We start from the raw sequence: 19,586 nt of genomic DNA on the forward strand, positions 1-19,586 counted from the left end.
CTTCTTCCAGTGATCTAATACCTTGCTATTCAATTTTTTTCATATGGTTTCTGTTTCTGCCCTTAAACAGTTATTTTCTTCTCTACCCACAGGTGACACTGATACCAACTCATGACTCAGAAGTGATGAGGGAATGGTACCAGGAGACCCATGAGAAACAGCAAGACCTGAACATCATGGTTTTAGCAAGCAGCAGCACAGTGGTTATGCAAGATGAATCCTTCCCTGCATGCAAGATTGAACTGTAAAAACCAAGGCCAGCCACACCACAGGATCTGAACTTTGTTTCCAGAAATTCTTCAATTTGAAATCACCTTTTCTAAAAAGTCAATTCATCTAGTTAAGTCGCTGAACAATTACCTGCCAAATGCTATACTGTGTCATGGTGATGCAAGTCACTAAATTTCTCAGTTTTTGCTGATTGCTAAGGGAAGTAACAGTATTCCCACAATAGGGTTCAAGTTCCTGCGAAATTACCTACCCCAGTTCATCTCTGCTGAACATTTGGAAACCATGCACTAGCCAACCCAACTGACTTCTGCTAGGTAGAGGCATTTGTCTTAGAGAGAGAGCGAGCGCGGGAGAGAGTGAGAGAGAGTGAGAGCACAAAGAGAACGCAGGAGAGAGAGAGAAAGAATGAGAAAGAAAAGGAATGCAAGAGAAGGAGATGTAATGACAGAGAGTTCTGGTGAGATACCCAGAGAGAAAAAGAGAGAGCAGGGTGGGGTAAGGAGGAGAAAATAACCAACAATTAGGTCTGCATTTTCTCAGGCAGTAGGCATTCTTCAGTCTACATAGGCAAAGTTTTCCGTTTTTTGTCAGTCTGAGTCATCAAAAAGAGTCTTAATTTTCTAAAACAAGTTGTCTAGAAGAAAGTAAAAAGAACAAAATTTGTTACGAGGGCATGTGATATTTTCACATCTTAATTAGGCTCCTTCAGTTTGAAGCCTGCACACTGACATAATGTAGTGAGTATAGACTGGCCATGCAAGTGGTTTGGGCCCCATTCGGAACTCTCAGACTCTAAACACACAAGTAGATTGATCTAAGGCATGCTCCCGGCATTTGTCCACCCATGTAGTCCACTCTGAGTCGATTCACCTGCATGCAGCAACACCCAAGTCCACCCCAATTAACTGAAGCAAATACCAAAGCAGTTGGGAGTACATACGGTAGACAATTTGCCTTAGGAAGTGACTTGAATGTACAAAGATACTTGATGCACTTATTTTTTAATGTGAGACAGCAAGTTTATAAAACATCCATATAGGATTATAGATACTTAAAGGAGCACGTGGGTGAGCGCATGTGGGGGTACTAGAAGCTGATCTGATTGGTCCAACAGTTTGATGCTGAGTCATGCGTGTTGAATCCCACTTCCGTGCACCTGTGGCCTCTCAGTCAAACAAGTTGTGCCTTTCACAGCTTCTTTACTACTGCAAGTTCAAGACTGAAATGGCTTCTATGATCAGAACTGGGAAAACAGTGAATCTTATGGTGGAAGAGGTTCTCAGCAAGTGTACAGTATTTACCTTCCTTTGTCTTACATTGGCTTTTTAAATTTTCCATTAATTTCAAGATAATTATGGGAACAAGTGTACAGAAGAATTTTTTTTTAAGATACGTGAGAACTTTTCATAGATGAACTTTTTAACAAATGTTTTCATTTACAGGAAATTGCAAAGAAAATTCTCAAGTGATAGTCTTTTTTTTTCTTTTTAAGTGTTTTGTAAGACAAAAACTGAATAATGTTTTTTGAAGTTCTGGCAAGATTGAAGTCTGATATTGCAGGGATGATATTTATTAAAAACCCGTTAACTACCAGGAATATTGATACCTCCCACCCCTTGATTCCCATAACATAAAAATCTGAATATGTGCTTCTTGAGAGTGGGGAGAATGGCATGGTAGGCTACTTTTCAGGGCCTTGACAAGTACATCACCCAGTGGTATCCTACATACTTCTTTCAAGATCTTCAACCATGAGGTAAAAGAGCCAAGTTCAAAGCTAGCAAAAATTTGCTTTGGGATTTTCTTTTCTGGAAAAAAAATAAATAAAAGAAAGAATACATTGAAAACAAATGAATTCTCAACTCCTACGGTTCATGTAGAGTTTAGAGAAAATTTCCATCATTGTCATCATTGAACTGTGAACCTGGGAAGCCAGATCATGATTAAAACTGATATCAAGTTCGAGTTGCAGATCAATGCACCCAGTGTTCAGATGCGGCAAACTTCTCTGTGACAACTGTGCTGTGCTCTGTCACGTTACATTTCCTACAGACTCTAAGATCTACGGAGTAGAGAACAATGACCTCATTTTATTTTCTATGTTAGTTATTTATTTCAAAATTAACATTTTAGGTTATTTTTGTCTGATAAGTGTGTGTTTTGCACTGCTAACTACGATGAGGGTTTTAAAAAATGCTTCTTCAGGGTCCTTTCACTGAGGGCCTATGCAGTCTACTTAATGCTGTGAATTACACTTTTCAAATGTTTAATTTTTTAAAGAAAATTAATATTCTATTTTTGTTAGGCTTCTCTAGAAATGCAGCTTTTATTTATTACCCCACTTCTTTCAAGTCCTTGAAAAATAACATATTAAGGGTACAAAAAATTAACACATGATGGAAGTCATTGTGACGCAAATGAATTTCATTGAGTATAAACTCATCTATTTCAAACCTATTGTATAAGACGACCTGAGATACTCAAGATAATTATTTAATGGTTAGATCTTAAATTGAGTTGGTCTACATAATGCATGGGAAGAAAACCAGATTTTTAGCCTCTTGCCAAATCCAGACCTCTGGTTGATTTTTCTTTGACAGAAGATGAAGTTATTTTCCAATTTCCCAAATTAAATGTATTTAACATGTATATTTTACTTTAAAAACTATAAACATTTTAGGAGAATTATAGCCAGTCTTCAGTTACAACCAATTCACCCTCCTCCCTTTCTTTCTCTCTCTCTCACTCTTTTTTGTTTTTTTTTGCTATGGGATTTAATGGGAAACATATATAAAAACTGTCACTAGTCAGCTGGCTCTTTTTCCTATGAAATCTATCAGTACCTTTCTCCATCCATTGTTCTCAATGATGACCACAGAGCCTGAGTATACCAAGAAAACCAATATTTGCATTACAGCTTGCTCCTGTCCTTCCAGACACCTTTCCTGCCTGTGTGACTAACCTAATTTTGCTAGTTCCATAAATACATGATTAGTTTAGTTACAGCCATCACAATGTACCTTCATGGTGAGAGCAAAAGATCGACACAGACTTCTAGGAGCTTTGTTCATACTGATTACTTAATCCAGTTGTATAGATTGAAGATTTGAGTGGAAGGAATTTACACTCTGTTTAAATGATGGGATTCCATCGAGATAGCACTCATGATCATGACCTTTTTGGTAGTATTCTTAAACAAAATTCTACAGAGACTAAATGTTAGAGATGATCCTCCATTTTCAATTTTAACCAATTCTGTCCCCTTTCTCAAAACCCCGAGCCCTGTGCATGCTTTCTCAGTCTTGTGGTGGGACTGGATACAATGACTAACTTCCCCTTCCCCCCCTTAAACACCATTTTCCATGGAGTTCAAAAAAATTTTTTTCTTAACGTTACATATCATAGTGAATGGTTTCCCCAGTGTATATGAATGTTTTAAGTGTCTCCAATAGCTTACGCAGTCTAGGAGCTTTCCAGTACTCATTTAATTAAGATTTAATCATTTGCGAATGGAAATCTTACCACCTTTCATTTTCCCTCTGTTACCAAATTTCAGCTCTTAGGAGCTGCTCTACAATTTTGAAATTGCTTTTCTTGCCTCTCTTTAGTCACCTGTCACAGGAGGTTCCTGCTCAGTAATGATATTGTGAGTTAGGATAATACTTTTTTTTTTGTGCTTCGGATTTAGAAGAAAAGATCCTGTTTCCATTTGAAAGGAACTGTAAGCTTTTATCTTTTAACCAACTGAACAATACACCAAAAGCAGCCTAGGGATGAGCATTTCTTTGAAAGCAATTAGGTTATTCACCTGGTATTAAAACTATTTACTGTTAAAAAAATCTGTGACTTCATGAAGTTAATTTTTAAAGGCAGCATCAAAAACTGAAAAGGAAGGGAAAAAATAAGCAGCTTCTCTGCTCTTGTTTGGAACTCCCCAAAACGGGAGCCACGGAGAAGTGGCATCGAGACCGGGCTGCCCTTATGAGAACACCCTGTGGCAGTTCAGAGACACGCTTTTCCTACACTGCATGCAGCCCCTCTTTCCAGCACTGGGAAGAAGTGGTCTTGAGCCCGGCTGAGAAGCACTTCACACTCCTCTCTCTTGTTCTGAATGGTGTTTGTGTCAGTCTGCAGCTGTGTATGGTATTATGTCTTATAATCCTGCATCACTTCTATCCTATCCAGTCATATCTAATGTAGAAAATTAGTTTCCAGTGAAAGTAATATGTAGTGCTTTTATGATATTTGTGTGCAATATCCCCTCTTCCATTGAGGATATTTGATGTAAAGGAAAAAAAAAAAAAAAAAAACAAAACTCAGTTCCACAATAAAATACAAAAGTGGCAAAAGTTCCTGTGTGAGCTGTGCTGTCTTTTGCTTTGTGTTCCCGAGTCGGGCTTTATCATTCCGCAGAACGCTGGGCAGCCAGGGCATGACGGCAGGGGTGACGATGTTCTTTTCAAGATGGGCTCCCTGAGTTTTGGCAAACTGCCGAAAGGGTCTTGCTAATGTTTGCAACTGCCACCTCATTAACTTTTATAGCCAAGCCCTAGAGGATGTGAGAGTCTAAGGACAGAAACTGGGAGGTGAAGGGAAGGAACAATTAAAATTATTGCTTGAAAAGAAAAAGGATAGCTGGGTGCAGTGGTACAAGCCTGTAATCCCTGTACTTTGGGAGGCGAAGGTGGGAGAATCACTTGAGTCCAGAAGTTCAAGGCTATAGTGAACCATGATTATGCCACTGCACTCTAGCCAGGGCAACAGAGAGAGACTGTCTCTTAAACAAAAAGTAAAGAAAGAAAGAAAAGAAAAATAGACCAGACCAGAACCTGTCATATTCAGTGATTGTGCTCAGTACCTTATCTTTCTCTTAGTTCCTTGCTCTCTATTAAAGAAGATCCTCAATCTAAATAACATAATATGTTACGGATTTGACTCATACCCAGGAACTAAAGTTGTTTGGAAAAAGTGATTATATATGTAGCAAAGACTATTTAACAAAAGGAGGATTTCCTCTCTGTCATCCAAAGGATTATTGCACCTTTACCCTGTACCCAGCAGTGGATTATATTGTGGGATTTAAAGGCGAACAAAACCTAACTGCTGCCCTAACTGATTGAGGGAAGACAGGCCAGTAGAGGCAATGACACCACATTGTGACGAGGCTCCTAAAATTCAAGAGCGAGCTTAGGTGACCACAGGAAAAGTACCACAAATGATGTCTCGGCTGAACTCTGGAGTGTGTGTGTGTGCATGCGCGTGCGCATGTGTGCACTGGTTGGACAGAAAGTAAATTCCAGACAGAGGCAAGAGCTCACATGGCGGCTCAGCAGAGAGCAAGATCAACATATGTTAAGGTGCACAGACTGCTTACAATGGCAGCGTGTAGACAGGGAGGCCCTGGCACTTCAGTTTCCCCCGTGTGGCCACAGAAAACATTCCCATAAGGTTCTCAATAGGGACCTCCAGGACCTGGCCCTGCCTGTCTGCAGAGATGGTCCTTTAGCCTCGAAAGACTACTGCAGCCTGTCCTGAGTCATTATGATACCCTTTGTGTGTCATATCCACTCCTTTTGATCTTACATTTCCCCTCCAAATCCTCTAGAACATGGGGAGGGTATTGAACGGTCCTATCAGAAATCACTACTTGCTAAGAGGGATTCTGAAATCCTTCCAGAAATTAAAGGGTTAAGCATGTGAGCACTCAGGGTGGGAAATCATCACTTACAGATTTTAATTTATCTATCAGACTCAAATTAAATAGTAAATAAGTTGTTTTCTCTTTTACAGCCAAATTGTTCAGTTCCAGGAAGCCTTCCTTCTGGCCTGAAGCCAGGGCGGCCAACTATCTTGGTTTGCCCAGGAATGCCCTGATTTCAGCACTGAAAGTCCTGTGTCCCAGAAAACCCCTCAGTCCCTGGGAACCAGTGAGGACTAGTCACCCTACTTGAACGCTGCTCTGTTGTTTACATCTCCTTCTTTCCCCATCTAGGCACAGTGGAGGGGGAAAGTTGGTGGCAGCTTTCCTTCAGTTTCTTTTTTCCTGTCTTCTGAGCAAATCAACAAAGGTCTGATGAGGTCCTGTGATCATATTTTCTCTCTCTTCTTAATTATACTGCTCATTCTGGATGATTATCTTTTTTCTTTTTGAGACAGAGTCTCGCTCTTTTGCCCAGGCTGGAGTGCAGTGGCGTAATCTTGGCTCACTGCAGCATCCAACCTCCCTGATTCCAGTGATTCTCCTGCCTCAGCCTCCTGAGTAGCTGGGAACTATAGGCACGTGCCACCATGCCCAGCTAATTTTTGTATTTTTAGTAAAGACGGGGTCTAATCATGTTGGCCAGAATGGTCTTGATCTCTCGGCCTCATGATCCACCCAGCTCAGCCTCTCAAAGTGCTGGATTACAGGCGTGAGCCACCACACCCAGCCCCTGGATGATTTTCTATATCCCTACAATGCTTTTTTAACACTCCTGACTCATGAATTCTTGGTCGCTTGCGTAATTCCAGATCATTATTTCCTCTTTGTTCTTACATTGTATGTCTTGGAAATTTACCAGAGCCATATATACAGTTTTGCTCACACCCAGTTCCTTTAATATGAGCAGTTCTTCTGGATACTTCTCTAGGGGTTACTGGCAATGTTTTCACAGATGGTGGAACAGGGCTTCTGAGGCTTGATTCACAGGGAGATTTCTCCATACACCAACAGACACAGCTCTACTTCATGGCTCCATTTGTTCCCACTAAAACCAGAAATGCATGCTGCTTTAATGCAGCCTCAGGGATTTAAATCCCATGAGTAAACTGATGATTTTTGTAGTCACATCTGCCTGTACATCATCTATCTCCAAATTCATATGTTCAGTGCCCATTAAAATCTCCATGTGGATGTCCAATAGGAGTCTTTAAAATACTCTAAATCAAATGTAACATGTCCCCAAACAAACCCCTGATCTCCCTTTGCAAACTGCTTCTCCCCTAGGCTTTTCTACCTCAGTAAATGGCAAATACATATTCTTGTTGTTTAGATCAAAAATTTTGGCCCATCAGCAAATCAGCTGGCTAGCAAGTACTGCTGGCTTGACCTTCAAAATACATCAATCTGATACCTTCTGCCCACATTCACGGTTACTACCCTTGTCCAAGTCAATCATTTCTCTCCTGGTTTATTGCAGTAGCATCCTAATCGACCTTCCTGTTTCCTATCTTTGCCCTCCTAGCTTATTCCCCATGTCACAGCTGCAGTAGAGTAATCCTCTAAAAATGTTAAGTCAGATCATGCCACCCATGCTCCAAGTCTTTGAGTAAGTTCTTATCTTAGAGGAAAAGTCAATATCTTTATTGATGTGCTAAGAAGGTTTACACAATCCATCCCTCCTCTACTCCTCTCTGACTTCATTTCCCACTTCTCTCCATCTTATACATTCAGCTCCAGACATACTGGCCTCCTTGCTACTCCTCAGGCATTCAGGCTTTTATCTCAGGGCCTTTGTGCTATTTCCTTTGCTGGACATGCTTTTTCTCCAGGTGATTCCATGGTTTTCAATCTTACCCATATGGGTTTTTGTTAAAATATCATTTTCTCAGGAAGGTCTTCCCTAAGTACCCTATTTTAAGTTGCAACCTCCCCATTTACCTAGTACTCTCTTTTTCTCTACCTTCCTGGTCTCCACATGACACGTTATTTTTGTGATCAAGGTGATGGCAAGGCCAGGTGCGGTGGCTCATGCCTGTAATCCCAGCACTTTGGGAGGCTGAGGCAGGCAGATCACTTGAGGTTAAGAGTTTGAGACCAGCCTCGCAAACATGGTGAAATCCAGTCTCTACTGAAAATACCAAAATTAGCCAGGCATGGTGGTGCATACTTGTAATCCCAACCACCTGGGAGGGTGAGGCAGGAAAATCACTTGAACCCAGGAGACTGAGGTTGCAGTGAGCCGAGATCATTCCACTGCACTCTAGCCTGGGCAACAGAATGAGATTCGTCACACACACACACACACACACACACACACACACACACACACACACACACAGTGGGAGCATGGGAGCATGACTGCTAATGAGCCAGAGCCTGGGAAACACCCACCCCCAGCAGTGGCCCAGCATGCTGTCAATGGAGGACATTTGTAATGGGCATTCATGGTCTATTCTACCTACTATCATGGGCATATTCTCTTTGGAGGGTGTTCTAAGGATTAGAAGTTTGAAGTCTGCAGAGATGAAGCATCATGGGAAACAAGAAAACAAACAAGTCTCCTACCACCAGGTACATCAGAGGATATAATGCCCCTTTTATAAATCTTCACCATAGTCCTTGATCCAGCATTTAAAATCCATAATGAAATTTATTTTCAGGTGCTTTTTGCAAGAATAAACTTCTTGTTTTCTGAACATGTCTAGCTCAGATCTGGAATCTCTTTCATACATAACAAACACACAGCCCAGGCAATGATTTTGTTTTAAACAAAAGATGCTGGTGGTTACTGCCACAACCTCAGCAGCGTTGCCACCATCATTTGTTTGGATTTCCCTGTTACCACACAGGTGACAACATCCTCAAGGCAGTATGCAGTATCAGCAAAAAGGCCAAATCAATGGGGAATAAGTGGTTATTTTCACCCAGTGTGGTGGCACGTGCCTATAGTCCCAGTTACTTGGGAGGCCGAGGTTGGAGGATTGCTTGAGCCCAGGAGTTCTGGGCTGTAGTGTGCTATGCTGATCAGGTGTTAACACAAAGTTTGGCATCAATATGGTGACCTCCCGGGAGCAGGGGACCACCAGGTTGCCCAAGGAGGGGCGAACCGGCCCAGGCTGCAAATGGAGCAGGTCAAAACTCCTGTGCTGATCAGTAGTGGGATCGCGCCTGTGAATAGCCACTGCACTCTAGTCTGGGCAACATAGTGAGACCCTGTCTCTAAAAAAAAAAAAAAGAGCTTATTTTCAAGCTAAGACGCTGTTATTTAGAATAAAAGGCAATTTTCCTTCATTGAAAAGCACTCCTTCCCATACATTCCTAAAGCAAAATTTTAAAAATTGATTCTTTTCAGAGTTTGAAAAGCTCATGAAAATACAACCACAGCACATTTTCTGCTTCGATGACTCACTAAAGCCAAAGCTCTCTGAGCCCTTTTTACACTCCATCTCTTTCTCACCTATGCCCAGGGTGCCAGTGGAATCACCTTCTACTGACTCACGCAAGGTCACTTCACAGCATCTACATTTTGGAACTCAAAACTCCTGTTCCAGTTACAACCAGACAGCAAAATCATATAGATCACGATTTGCCCTTTTCCCTAATGGACCTTATTTAGGAAGGATAATGGCCTACTCTGCATCACTGCATATTTTATACTTATATTCAGAGTTAGACAAGAAACAGCTACTATCTATTAGTTTTTCTCCTAGCCTGGAATATCACTTGTAAATGAGCTATTTGCTACAAATATCATTGTTGGGTCTCATCTATATTCCCTGAAAAAGTCCTGTGAGTGCCCCATGCGGATACTCTAGGCCAGGGTTTCTAACGTCGGCACTACTAACATCTTGGACCATTTAGTTTTTGTTGTGAGGGACTGTCCCATGCACTGTAAGATGTTTAGCAGCATCCCTGACCTCTAAGAATAAGATGCTAATAGCAGCCCCTCAGGTGTAATAAAAAATACCTTGACATTACCAAACATCCCCTGGAAACAAAATCACTCTGGGTTGAGGACCACTGCAGTTCTCCACCAGCGGATGGTGTTTCTCTAATGATACCTTTCAACTGTGTCGTGACAGGTGCGAATGTGACAGCCTCACTAGAATCTAAGTTCTTCCTGGTCTCTGCCCAAAGGTGTTTTCCCGGTCATGGGAGTGTGATGGCGCTGCACCAGGAGTAGGCTGGAGTGCTCCCAACCAATGAGGGAATGGACTGAACGGGCAAATACCTAGCTAGCTTCCTTTCCTCTCAGAGGAAACTGCTGAGGTGTGCTCTCCACAGTCTCTCAGATGGTTCACGGCAGGAATGAGCAGGTCCTCACAATCTACTCAGTGATGCACCCTTCACTGGCTCTCCTTCCTTCCCTGTCTCAATTTCTTCCTTCCTCACCTGCTTTCGTAAGATCACCTCTAACTAATGTACTTGCACTCAAATTTCTGTCTCCTGTCTTGCTGTAGGGGGAACTTAATGAGACGGTGATCTTCCAAGCTTGGGAGTACACCTTAGGAGTCAGATATGGGTTTGACCCTGGCTCTCCAATTCACAGAGGGAAACCCTGGGATTTAATCACTTCTTCAAGTCTTTGTTATCTTGTATATAAGAAAAGCTGTAATAATGGTCATATTCTTGTGGGTTAAATAAGATCATGCACACAAAAATTTAATATGGCACGTAGTTATAAGTGATCAATAAATAATGGCTTTTATTTGGTCTAGAAATGATAAGATTTATGTTATAGCTTCATCATTTCCTAACTCCCTGCTTTAAGGCAGGTAAGTGGGGTACAGATACGTAGAGAGAATTCTGATATGACGCACCATCCTCACTCCCTATTTTTTTCCCATGAACCTTCCTCCTAGTGTCAATTTTGGCTTACATTATACTTTGTAGGAATTCAACCAGGCTTTCGTTAGCATTAAACCCTCAGCTTAGGACATATGGCTTCTAGCATCTCAATATTTCTTGCTGGGAATTATACCTCAGTTGGAAGACTTTCCTTTCAACCTAATTTAAAAAAAATTCATTCAATAAATGTTTATAAGCCCCCTCCTCATGGCAATGCCTGTTCTCTGTGTTGGGCCACAATCATGAACAAGATACACAGAGTGCCTGTCTTCCCGGAGTTTAAAGTCTGGGGCCAATCTCACCAATTAGTTCTAAATAATTAATTCAGAATCCATAAAACGCTTAAGGGGTTTAACACTCCAGGGAGTGTTGCAGACTTGCTGTGATGATGGCTCATACAAAAAGCCTGGAGAAAGGGATAGCCTGAACTGAGAAACACTGAAACACCCAAATTCACTTGGCAGACCCAGGAGAAAAGGAAGAAAAGTCTCAGGGCAGGCTTCAGGAGTGGATACATATATCACAGGAAGCCAGAAGACCCAGCAGAGGACTACATTCCCTGGAGGGCCAGGTAGCACACCACTTGTCAAGGCCATCGGGAATGCACTGGGAGACGGCACTGGTGAGCAGGCCCCTGCGTCCCCAGGTTTGGTAGTAGACTAGGACTCACCGGAGCAAATGAGGTTGTGCTCCGTGTTGCTGGCAATAGGGATGATGGGTGTTGAAAAGCCTCCCCGCTTACCAAGCAACAGAGGCTAGGCGGTGGCGCTTCCTCCCCGCTTTCCTTTTGCAGATGTAAGACCTCCACCTGAAGGCTTTCCCCACCCAATCCTAATTCCACCTCCATTCATTTTTCACAGGCTTTATCCCCCTCAAAACTGCTTTCACTGCTACCTCTGACTCCGATGCTGATCTACTTCCTGGGGGGCCTAAGTGACACAATGAGCTTCTAGAAGTGTTTTTCATACCTAATTCTAAGTTCTGTGTTCCACCACAGCTGCTATTTTTCCTCTCCTCAGTGGTTAAAAAAGAGGGTTTCCCAAAGCTCATCAGATAGCTGCAGCAAAAATTAAAAAAGAGAATGCTGCAGTATATTTCCAGGGAAGACATGCAAAGCAAAGACAACAAAGAATGTCAAAGCTAATTGTTTTCAGTGTGAAAAAAAGGTTTTAATCAACTTTTTTGGAGTCTTGCTCTGTTGCCCAGACTGGAGTGCAGTGGCTCAGTCTCAGCTCACCGCAACCTCCACCTCCTGGGTTCAATTGATTCTCCTGCCTCAGCCTCCCGAGTAGCTGGGATTACAGGTGCCCACCACTATGCACAGCTAATTTTTGTATTTTTAGTAGAGACGGGGTTTTGCCATGTTAGCCAGGCTGGTCTCGAACTCCTGACCTCAAGCGATCCTTCTGCCCGGCCTCCCAAAATACTGGGATTACAGATGTGAGCCACCGTGTCTGGCATAATCAGCTTACTTTCAAGGCCTCTGACTACTTCTTGTAGAATCTAAACCAATCTTCTCACACACCTGTGTGATTCCACAGCCAACAAGAAGGTCGGAAAAGAAAATGCAAGGTTGGGTGACAAGGCAACACAGCCCCGAGGCACACAGTACCTCATCATTTTTCTTTCCTCTCTTCTTTCTACCACTTTGCCTTTTTCTTCCTTTTGATGGCCAAGGTAAGTATGGGATGTGGGCCAAAACAAGTTTAATCTGAATTGTTCATTTTAGCTTAATTTAAAATATTTTCTCATGAACACACTGCATAAGCCTCTGTGAAAAAGAGGACCCCAGGGCAGCTTGAGGCACTCATATGTAACTAATTAATGCACAAAGCAGGCAATTACTTCCCTTCATTAGAGCTCTTCCCATCTCTGGGCTTAAAGTGATCTTCCTGTGAACTCCCACATGCATTAACTGTTTGTCTAAGGACACCTTTCAGCTCTGTGTTGACAAGTGTGAATGTGCTAGCCTCACTAGAATCTAAGTTATTTCAGGGTGGAATCTATAGTTTATTCATCCTGGTAAACTCCATAGCACTTAGTATAGTGCTTTGTACATAGTATATGCCAAACACTTGAGAGCTTGCAAAAGCAGTGCTGGAACAAACAGTATGGCTGCTACAGACAGCAAGCTTCTAAGGGGTGGTCAGTGGCACCAAATGGAGTAGAGCATTTAAAAGGGGGGAAAAAAGATCACTGCAGTTGACAATCATGCTGTGTAGCAGCGTGGTAAAGCTGTAAGCCAAATCCTTAGCATCTAATGAATAAGCAGTGAGCCAGTAAGTGTAGACAGCCTTTCAAGAAGTTTGGAGAGGTAAGGAAGAAGAAGACATAGCATAACAGCTTGACTGATGGCAGGGAAAATGCCTTTTTGTTGTTAAAAAGCCTTGAATAAGGTCTTGAATAAGACTGTAGACTTAGGAGAAGAAATCAACAGAGATGCTACAAGATGCTACAAGGGTGTAGAACAGGTGGGCAGGTATGGGCCAAGGTCACAAATGAAGAGTCTTGGAAAGGAGGTGGGGATACCTATTATTTGAAAGTAGGAAGGATGATGGAGAACATCTGCTTGTAGTTCTGAGGGCAGGGCTTCAAGCTAATGCAGAATATAAAGCTATGGAAGTAAAAATGAGAATCAATTAAAGGAAGGACTACTGAGTTGAAGAGAACAGCCATAATTCTGTAGAAGAATCTAATCAGCCAAATATTACGACTTTATATATTAACACTTAGCAAGTCAGAATCAAACAGAAAATGAATGGTGGTGTTATCAGTTTCCTAGGGCCAAGACAGCAAACTACCAAAAAAGTGTGGCTTAAAATAACAGTTCTGAAGGCAAGAACTCAGAAATGATGGTGTCTGCAGTACCAAGCTTTCTCTGACGGCTCTAGGGCAGAATCGTCCTTACCACTTCTAACTTCTGGTATTTGCTGGCAAGCCTTGGCGTTCCTTGGCCTGTAGTCACAAGCTCATCTTCCCTCTGTGTCTGTGTGTGCAAACTTCCCCTTTAAAAAAAAACACCAAATTAAATCAGACTGACCCTGATGATCTCATTTTAAATTTGATTACCTCAATAAAAGAACTTATTTCCAACTAAGGTCAGATTCTAAGGGACTGGGGATTAGGGATACAACTTACCTTTTTTAGGAAACACAATTCTACCTATAGCAGATGGGTGCAAGGGTGTAGGTCAAAGGCTGACAAGTGAGTGTGGATAAAGGGAGTGAGAGAAAATGAAGCTGCTAATGAGAACATCAGGCGAATGACTGACCATGGGGCCTACACTGGAAGAGAAGCAAATTCTGGAGATCAAGAGTTGGAGTGATGGGGTAAAGGGTAAACAGGAAGGAAGTTACAGGGGAAGCTGGTTCAGCAACAGTCATGGCACGAGACAAGACTGAGAGAGTGGGGACTTCAGGGTCTAAGATCTTGGATTCATGAGATGAGGCTGGAGGTTTGCCTCTGACTATGGCAGGTCAGCTGCAGAAGGTAATTTGTTACTGAGAGATGACCCAGTTGAGGTCATCTCCAGAGGCCAGGGCACCAAGAGCAGTTTCTCCATCCACATGGAAGAATATGGAAGATGACATGAGGGAAGGGGACAAAGGACAACTGTATTGGGAAGTGCTAACTGTGAAGAAAGGTGAGATAATATCCTATAGCTCGGGAGATAAGGACATGGGGAAAGGGCAGAAGATTTGGAGGGGAAAGACTCTAAGAGTCCTCAGAAACAGGGCACAAGTGTGGAAGGAATCCTAAGGAGCAGGGAACATGGGAATTCCTGTGGGACCACAGTACAGTGCAGAAGTGGTCTCTTTTGGTGAAGACTGGGAGTAAACGTTGGGGCTGGAGGGGGAGGAAAAATGAAGGCAAAATGATGAGCCAAAGCCTTAACCAGATACTTCATGTTGTGACAGTCATTACTGAGCAAAAGCTGCCGTTTGATTTGTCTTGAATGTCATGAGGGAATGGCTGAAAAAGCCCCCGTTTTTGGTAAACCAAAACGTTGGTACTAACTTTTGGTCACGGCCCTCTACCTAAGTAAGACTCTGCAGCTTTGCTAGCCTAAAGGGCCCTGTGTTGGCTCCTGACTGCAGTTCTACATGGAGGCTGCAGGCAGTGAGAGGAGCAGCAGGAGAGTTGCTTAGTTATATAAAATAGGGACACTGGTACCTCCCTCACAGGGCTACTTGGGTTTTTGGCCTACAGTTAAGACCTTAATAAATATTAGTGGTGGTAGTTATCATTATTACAATAAATCCCACAGTCTAATGGAGGAGGGTTGAAAATATACTCCTCAAAATCTTAGTAACAATAATGATGAGTCCCTCTCTCCTTCCTCCCTTCCCCCAAAGATTAAGAATACACCAACATAATCCCAGAACATTTATTTCCAGAGGTTTTTCATCAAAGGGCACAATCTTGAATAAAATCATACCACTATACCTAAAAGCAACCCTACGCAGTAAGCAAAATCTGCCCCGACCCCTTTCACAGAAGAGAAACTTCAAAAAGGCATTTTCCATCTCCTGACAGTTTTACAATATTCATACCTTCTATGCACTTCAAGTTCCATCTCTCATTTTCTAACTTCTTTAACAGAAATGTGTGTTCACAAGCTGTGTGTGTGCACGTGTGCCTGTGTGTACACAAAAGGCTCATTTTTACCTACTTGATAAAGGAGTTGAGACAATGTTTTGGAAAAAAAAAGTTGGAAAAAAAAATGTTACCCCAACACGATGGCAAAGGCAAGCTAAAAAGGCTTCATGCTAGAGCCAGCTTTCTGCTCAAACTCTTACATCCTAAAAATGTCCCTGTGGGGGCCTAAAAACTGAAATCCACTGGGTTCATGGCCTTCAGTTCACTCCTGTCCTGAATTTCCCCAGTGCAGGTCCAGAAGGGCGAGATGTGGCAGAGAGAAGGTGGGAATGTGTGAGCCTCCCACAGTCAGCTCACAGTGCAGCTTGCACTCAGAGAGAAGACTCAGGGACACAAGGTCTCAGGATGCACAGTTCACCTTGGCCTCATGTGCCTGGGCTGGGGAGAGGGAGACTATTCAATAGCCTGTGCTTGGCTGGGTGCAGTCGCTCACGCTTGTAACCCCAGCACTTTGGGAGGCCGAGGCGGGCAGATCACTTGAGGTCAGGAGTTTGAGACCATGGTGAAACTCCATCTCTGCTAAAAATACAAAAATTAGCTGGCTGTGGTGGCGCACACCTGTAATCCCACCTACTCAGGAGGCTGAGGCAGGAGAATTGCTTTAACCCGGGAGTCGAAGGTTGCAGTGAGCCGAGATTGCACCACTGCACTCCAGCCCGAGTGACAGAGCAAGACTCCATCTCAAAAAACAAAAAACCCCAAAACAAAAGCCTGTGCTTTAGACCTGACTCTTTAGCCTTGGTTTCTCCCAGTACCTTCACTGGGTCTTAGGAACTTTAATGCTCAAAACTAATCCCTGTGCCCCAGGAACTCCATCATGAACCTCAAGAGCCCTCCCGAAGGTATTCAGTCGGTGACTTCAGTCTGACCACGAACCACCTGCATAATTCCACAGCCCTTCTTGGCATCTCAATGGGGAGTCATGGTGCCTTGCCATGTAGAGCACATAGCCTACTTTAAGAAAAGGAGAAGGTGGGTAGAAGAAGCTGAGGCTGCTGTGCAGGCCACTGCCGAGTCCTGGCATGGGGTCGAGTGAAGTTCTGTGGGAGGGGTTGGGCCCCGGGGGACCCTCTTAGACAGATGCCTTTGCTGCTTTCCGAGCCTGGAACTCCTGTTTCGCTTTCTCCCTCTGTTCCTGCTCTCTCTGGATCAAGTGTACACGGTCTAGATGCCACCGCTGCAGTTGCTGCTCATAGGTGGCGATGTCCTCTGCTTCACAGGTGGAGAGTTTTTCCTTCACAAGCTGTGTGGTCACACTTAAAAGACTTTCTGACTCAATTCTGCCCAGAGCCTGAAGCTTAGAATGTAAGGCCTGTTGGAGACAAAGGGGAAAAAAGAGGAGAAAGGTAGAGAAGTGAGAAAAGGGTACAAAGAGGAAAGACGAAGCCACCTGCAAAATATCTACACGTTTTGCTTGTAGAAAAAAAACATTTTGTTAGGAAATTGTCATGCTGCCTTTCTTCTAGGTGCTATTAGCTTTTGCTATGTTTTTCAGCTCAGCAAATCTGCTAAGATGCAACACATGTGATTTCTTCCCTTTCGCTCACAAATAGTAAATGGAACTCCATATGCTGTGTCTCCCTGTGTTTTAAACCACAAAGACAGTCAGGCTGTAACGAATCTATGTTTCCACCCTGAACTAAACCAAACCAAGCAGCAAACTCTAAGAATTCTAATATGCAACAAAATGGCAGAGGCATCTGGTAACTGGAGCAAGCCCATCCGTACCTGTGCCTTCGGAATAACTGAAACAAGTATTTGCCTTCCTGGCGTTCCTCTCAACAGATGGAAATCAGTTCAAGGAACAGCTCCCCTGAGTGCCTGCACTGTTAGAGGCGTCCACCTGCTGTGCTCCAATGCAGGTCAGCCTTTACGTACTGCCTGCTTACAGCTTCATTGAAATGGCAGCTTGGTTTGGTTGGTGTTCTGTTCCTGGAGAAGTAAGTATTAAAACATTAATCTATTTAAGTACTTCAAGATGCACTCTCTCATTAGAGAGAGCCACTTATGGGCCCAGCTGTAGCTTATACCACACACCGCCATGTTCCACAAACAAATGCCACTCATTGGCACAGGGGAGGAGGCTTGCTCCAGTAACAGGGCTGGGGGTAGGCAGGGTGCCTAGGCTCCAGAAGGGGTCAGAGGCCTAGTGTAAGAGTCAGTCATATAAAAATGGTTCCCAAACAAATGGTCTCAGACTAATAAAATTCAGGCAACGGGAAGAAAAGGAAATGTAAAACGAAAATGATTTCTCTCTGATACCGCTCTCCATGTGGTTTGAGGCCAACAAGACAGCTTGGGACGCCAGAATGAGGACTCAACTTTGAGTCAGCAAACTTTTGTTCAAATCTAAAGTCAGTCACTATGGGCTAGTTTTTCTCGGCTTTGCTGTCATCTAACATGAGAAAGCAGTCTCTAGCATCCGGAGCTCTTGTGAGGAGAAATGAAATGCACTGGTGCCCCACACACAGTTAGGAGTCAATAAACATTTGTCTTTTTTTTTTGATTTTCATAAAAATGCATTTGTAGAGGAATAGGGCTGAGAACTTAATGCAGGCACAGGTTTCTATTCTCTGAGGCAAAGTATGTAAGAAACAAGAGAAGGAAGTTTTAATTTTTAGTAATGGTGTGGCAACCTTGGTCAATGTGAATGCAATGAATCATAGTATATGGGGCTAAGTAGATTTTTTTTCTTTAGCTTTCCAAATATACAAGGTTAAGCAAACAGCCTGAAGGGGAAGGCATGTAAATTCTCAGCCCAGCTATACTGCCAGTTCTCCAGGTACCTTGGGAACATTGATTAACCTTTCCTTCTTAGTTTCAAATTATAAGAGGGAAGTTGAGCAATGACTTTATAGAAGTGCTGGGAGAAACTGCTGCTACAAATACAACAGGATCCCCCTTCCAACACTGGGAAATAGGTCCAGTCTAACCACTGAAAAGATTTAAACACAATAATCTAGCAAAGTTTACATCTTATCAGTACCAAAGTGATACAACAAGTCACACACAACAAATGGGAACGTTTTTTGCTCTGTACAAAGAATTCCCATTCTGGCAGCACATTTTTTTCCCTTTGCACTAGACAAAAATCAAAGCAGCTAAGAAGACAAGCATTCAAACGTTGAACATGGTTCTTTCCTGACACTGACCACAGAGCATTTGGGGATGTACAGAGTTAGAAGCTACCAAAGGTGGCTTGAGTGCTCAGGACTGTTCTGGAAAGAAATAGTCAAACTGTTAACAGCCTCCATGCAGTATAAGAGAACAACATAAAGCTGCCAAAGATGAGCAGAGAAAGATGCCTGCGTCTTATCTGTACACACTCAAATGTGGCATTATAATGTCTAACTGGGTTTCTAGGTTATCAAGCACATTTAGTGCAAGATAGAGAAATGCCACTTTCCACCTGGGGTGGGAGTCAGGTTATTGCTATGAGGAGGCAAGCAACTATCCAGCCAACAGGCGCAGCATATCAGGAATGAGTGTGTAATGAAATGCTACCTTAGTGAACAAAACTGACTGATTCGCTCAAGTACAAAAAGGAACATAAAAATTCCATTGGTTTCTTTTAAGACCACTTCCTGTGCAAAGCAATAAAAATGTAATTTTTGATGTCAGTTTTTAATGCCTCTTTGTGTGTGACATTGATGCATGAAAAGAATGCTTGTCCATCACCACAGGAGAGGACTGTGTTTTACACACCGCTGAGGAGACACAATTCTGCTATGACTCACCTTAAATCGTTCCAGGTATTGAGGAAGCTTGGACTGTTCTGTTTCCTCAATGTCTAACTGCTCCACCAGTTTTTCTGACTCCTGGTTGTCTTCACCTTTTTGGGACTGTTCCTCTGAAGCCCCATCAGCCGGAGAAGTCAGAGCCTTTAGCACAGCATCCAGCACATCGAGCTGTGGAGCAGAAAGAGGGTCAGCAACTACATGTCTTATGGCCCAAAAACACATGGTGAAGAGAGACTGGAGAAGGCGAAAGGAAGGAAGAATGAGCTCTAAAAAACTGTGAGATTGCTCTCATAAAACTGTAGGAAATATAAATGGTTATATTTTTTCACATTATAAACACCCTATCAGATGACATCAAAAATAGTACAAAACAAATAGTATAAATAAGAAAGCTAGGCTGGGTATGG

The 19,586-nt window shown here is 42.8% G+C and overlaps 2 protein-coding genes across 4 annotated transcripts in view; one reads left to right on the forward strand and one right to left on the reverse strand.

The window, feature by feature from the left end:
• Positions 1 to 4,583, forward strand: part of MAP1B (microtubule associated protein 1B) — a 106,296-nt gene extending 101,713 nt beyond the window's left edge. For both annotated transcript variants that reach the window (XM_012462190.3, XM_012462191.2), the window contains one exon: positions 93 to 4,583. In XM_012462190.3, the coding sequence (XP_012317613.2) occupies positions 93 to 248 (156 nt within the window). In that variant the 3' untranslated portion in view covers positions 249 to 4,583. The remainder of the gene's footprint in view (positions 1 to 92) is intronic.
• MRPS27 (mitochondrial ribosomal protein S27) overlaps positions 1 to 19,586 on the reverse strand; it is a 131,337-nt gene that overhangs the window by 9,654 nt on the left and 102,097 nt on the right. For both annotated transcript variants that reach the window (XM_064376039.1, XM_021673210.2), the window contains exons 10-11: positions 19,177 to 19,347; positions 13,689 to 16,751 (exon numbers count right to left, since the gene is read on the reverse strand). In XM_064376039.1, the coding sequence (XP_064232109.1) occupies positions 16,512 to 16,751; positions 19,177 to 19,347 (411 nt within the window). In that variant the 3' untranslated portion in view covers positions 13,689 to 16,511. The remainder of the gene's footprint in view (positions 1 to 13,688; positions 16,752 to 19,176; positions 19,348 to 19,586) is intronic.

This window comes from Aotus nancymaae, unplaced genomic scaffold (genome assembly GCF_030222135.1).
Source record: "Aotus nancymaae isolate 86718 unplaced genomic scaffold, 86718_ANA_hifiasm-v0.15.2.pri h1tg000014l, whole genome shotgun sequence".
NCBI lineage: Eukaryota > Metazoa > Chordata > Mammalia > Primates > Aotidae > Aotus > Aotus nancymaae.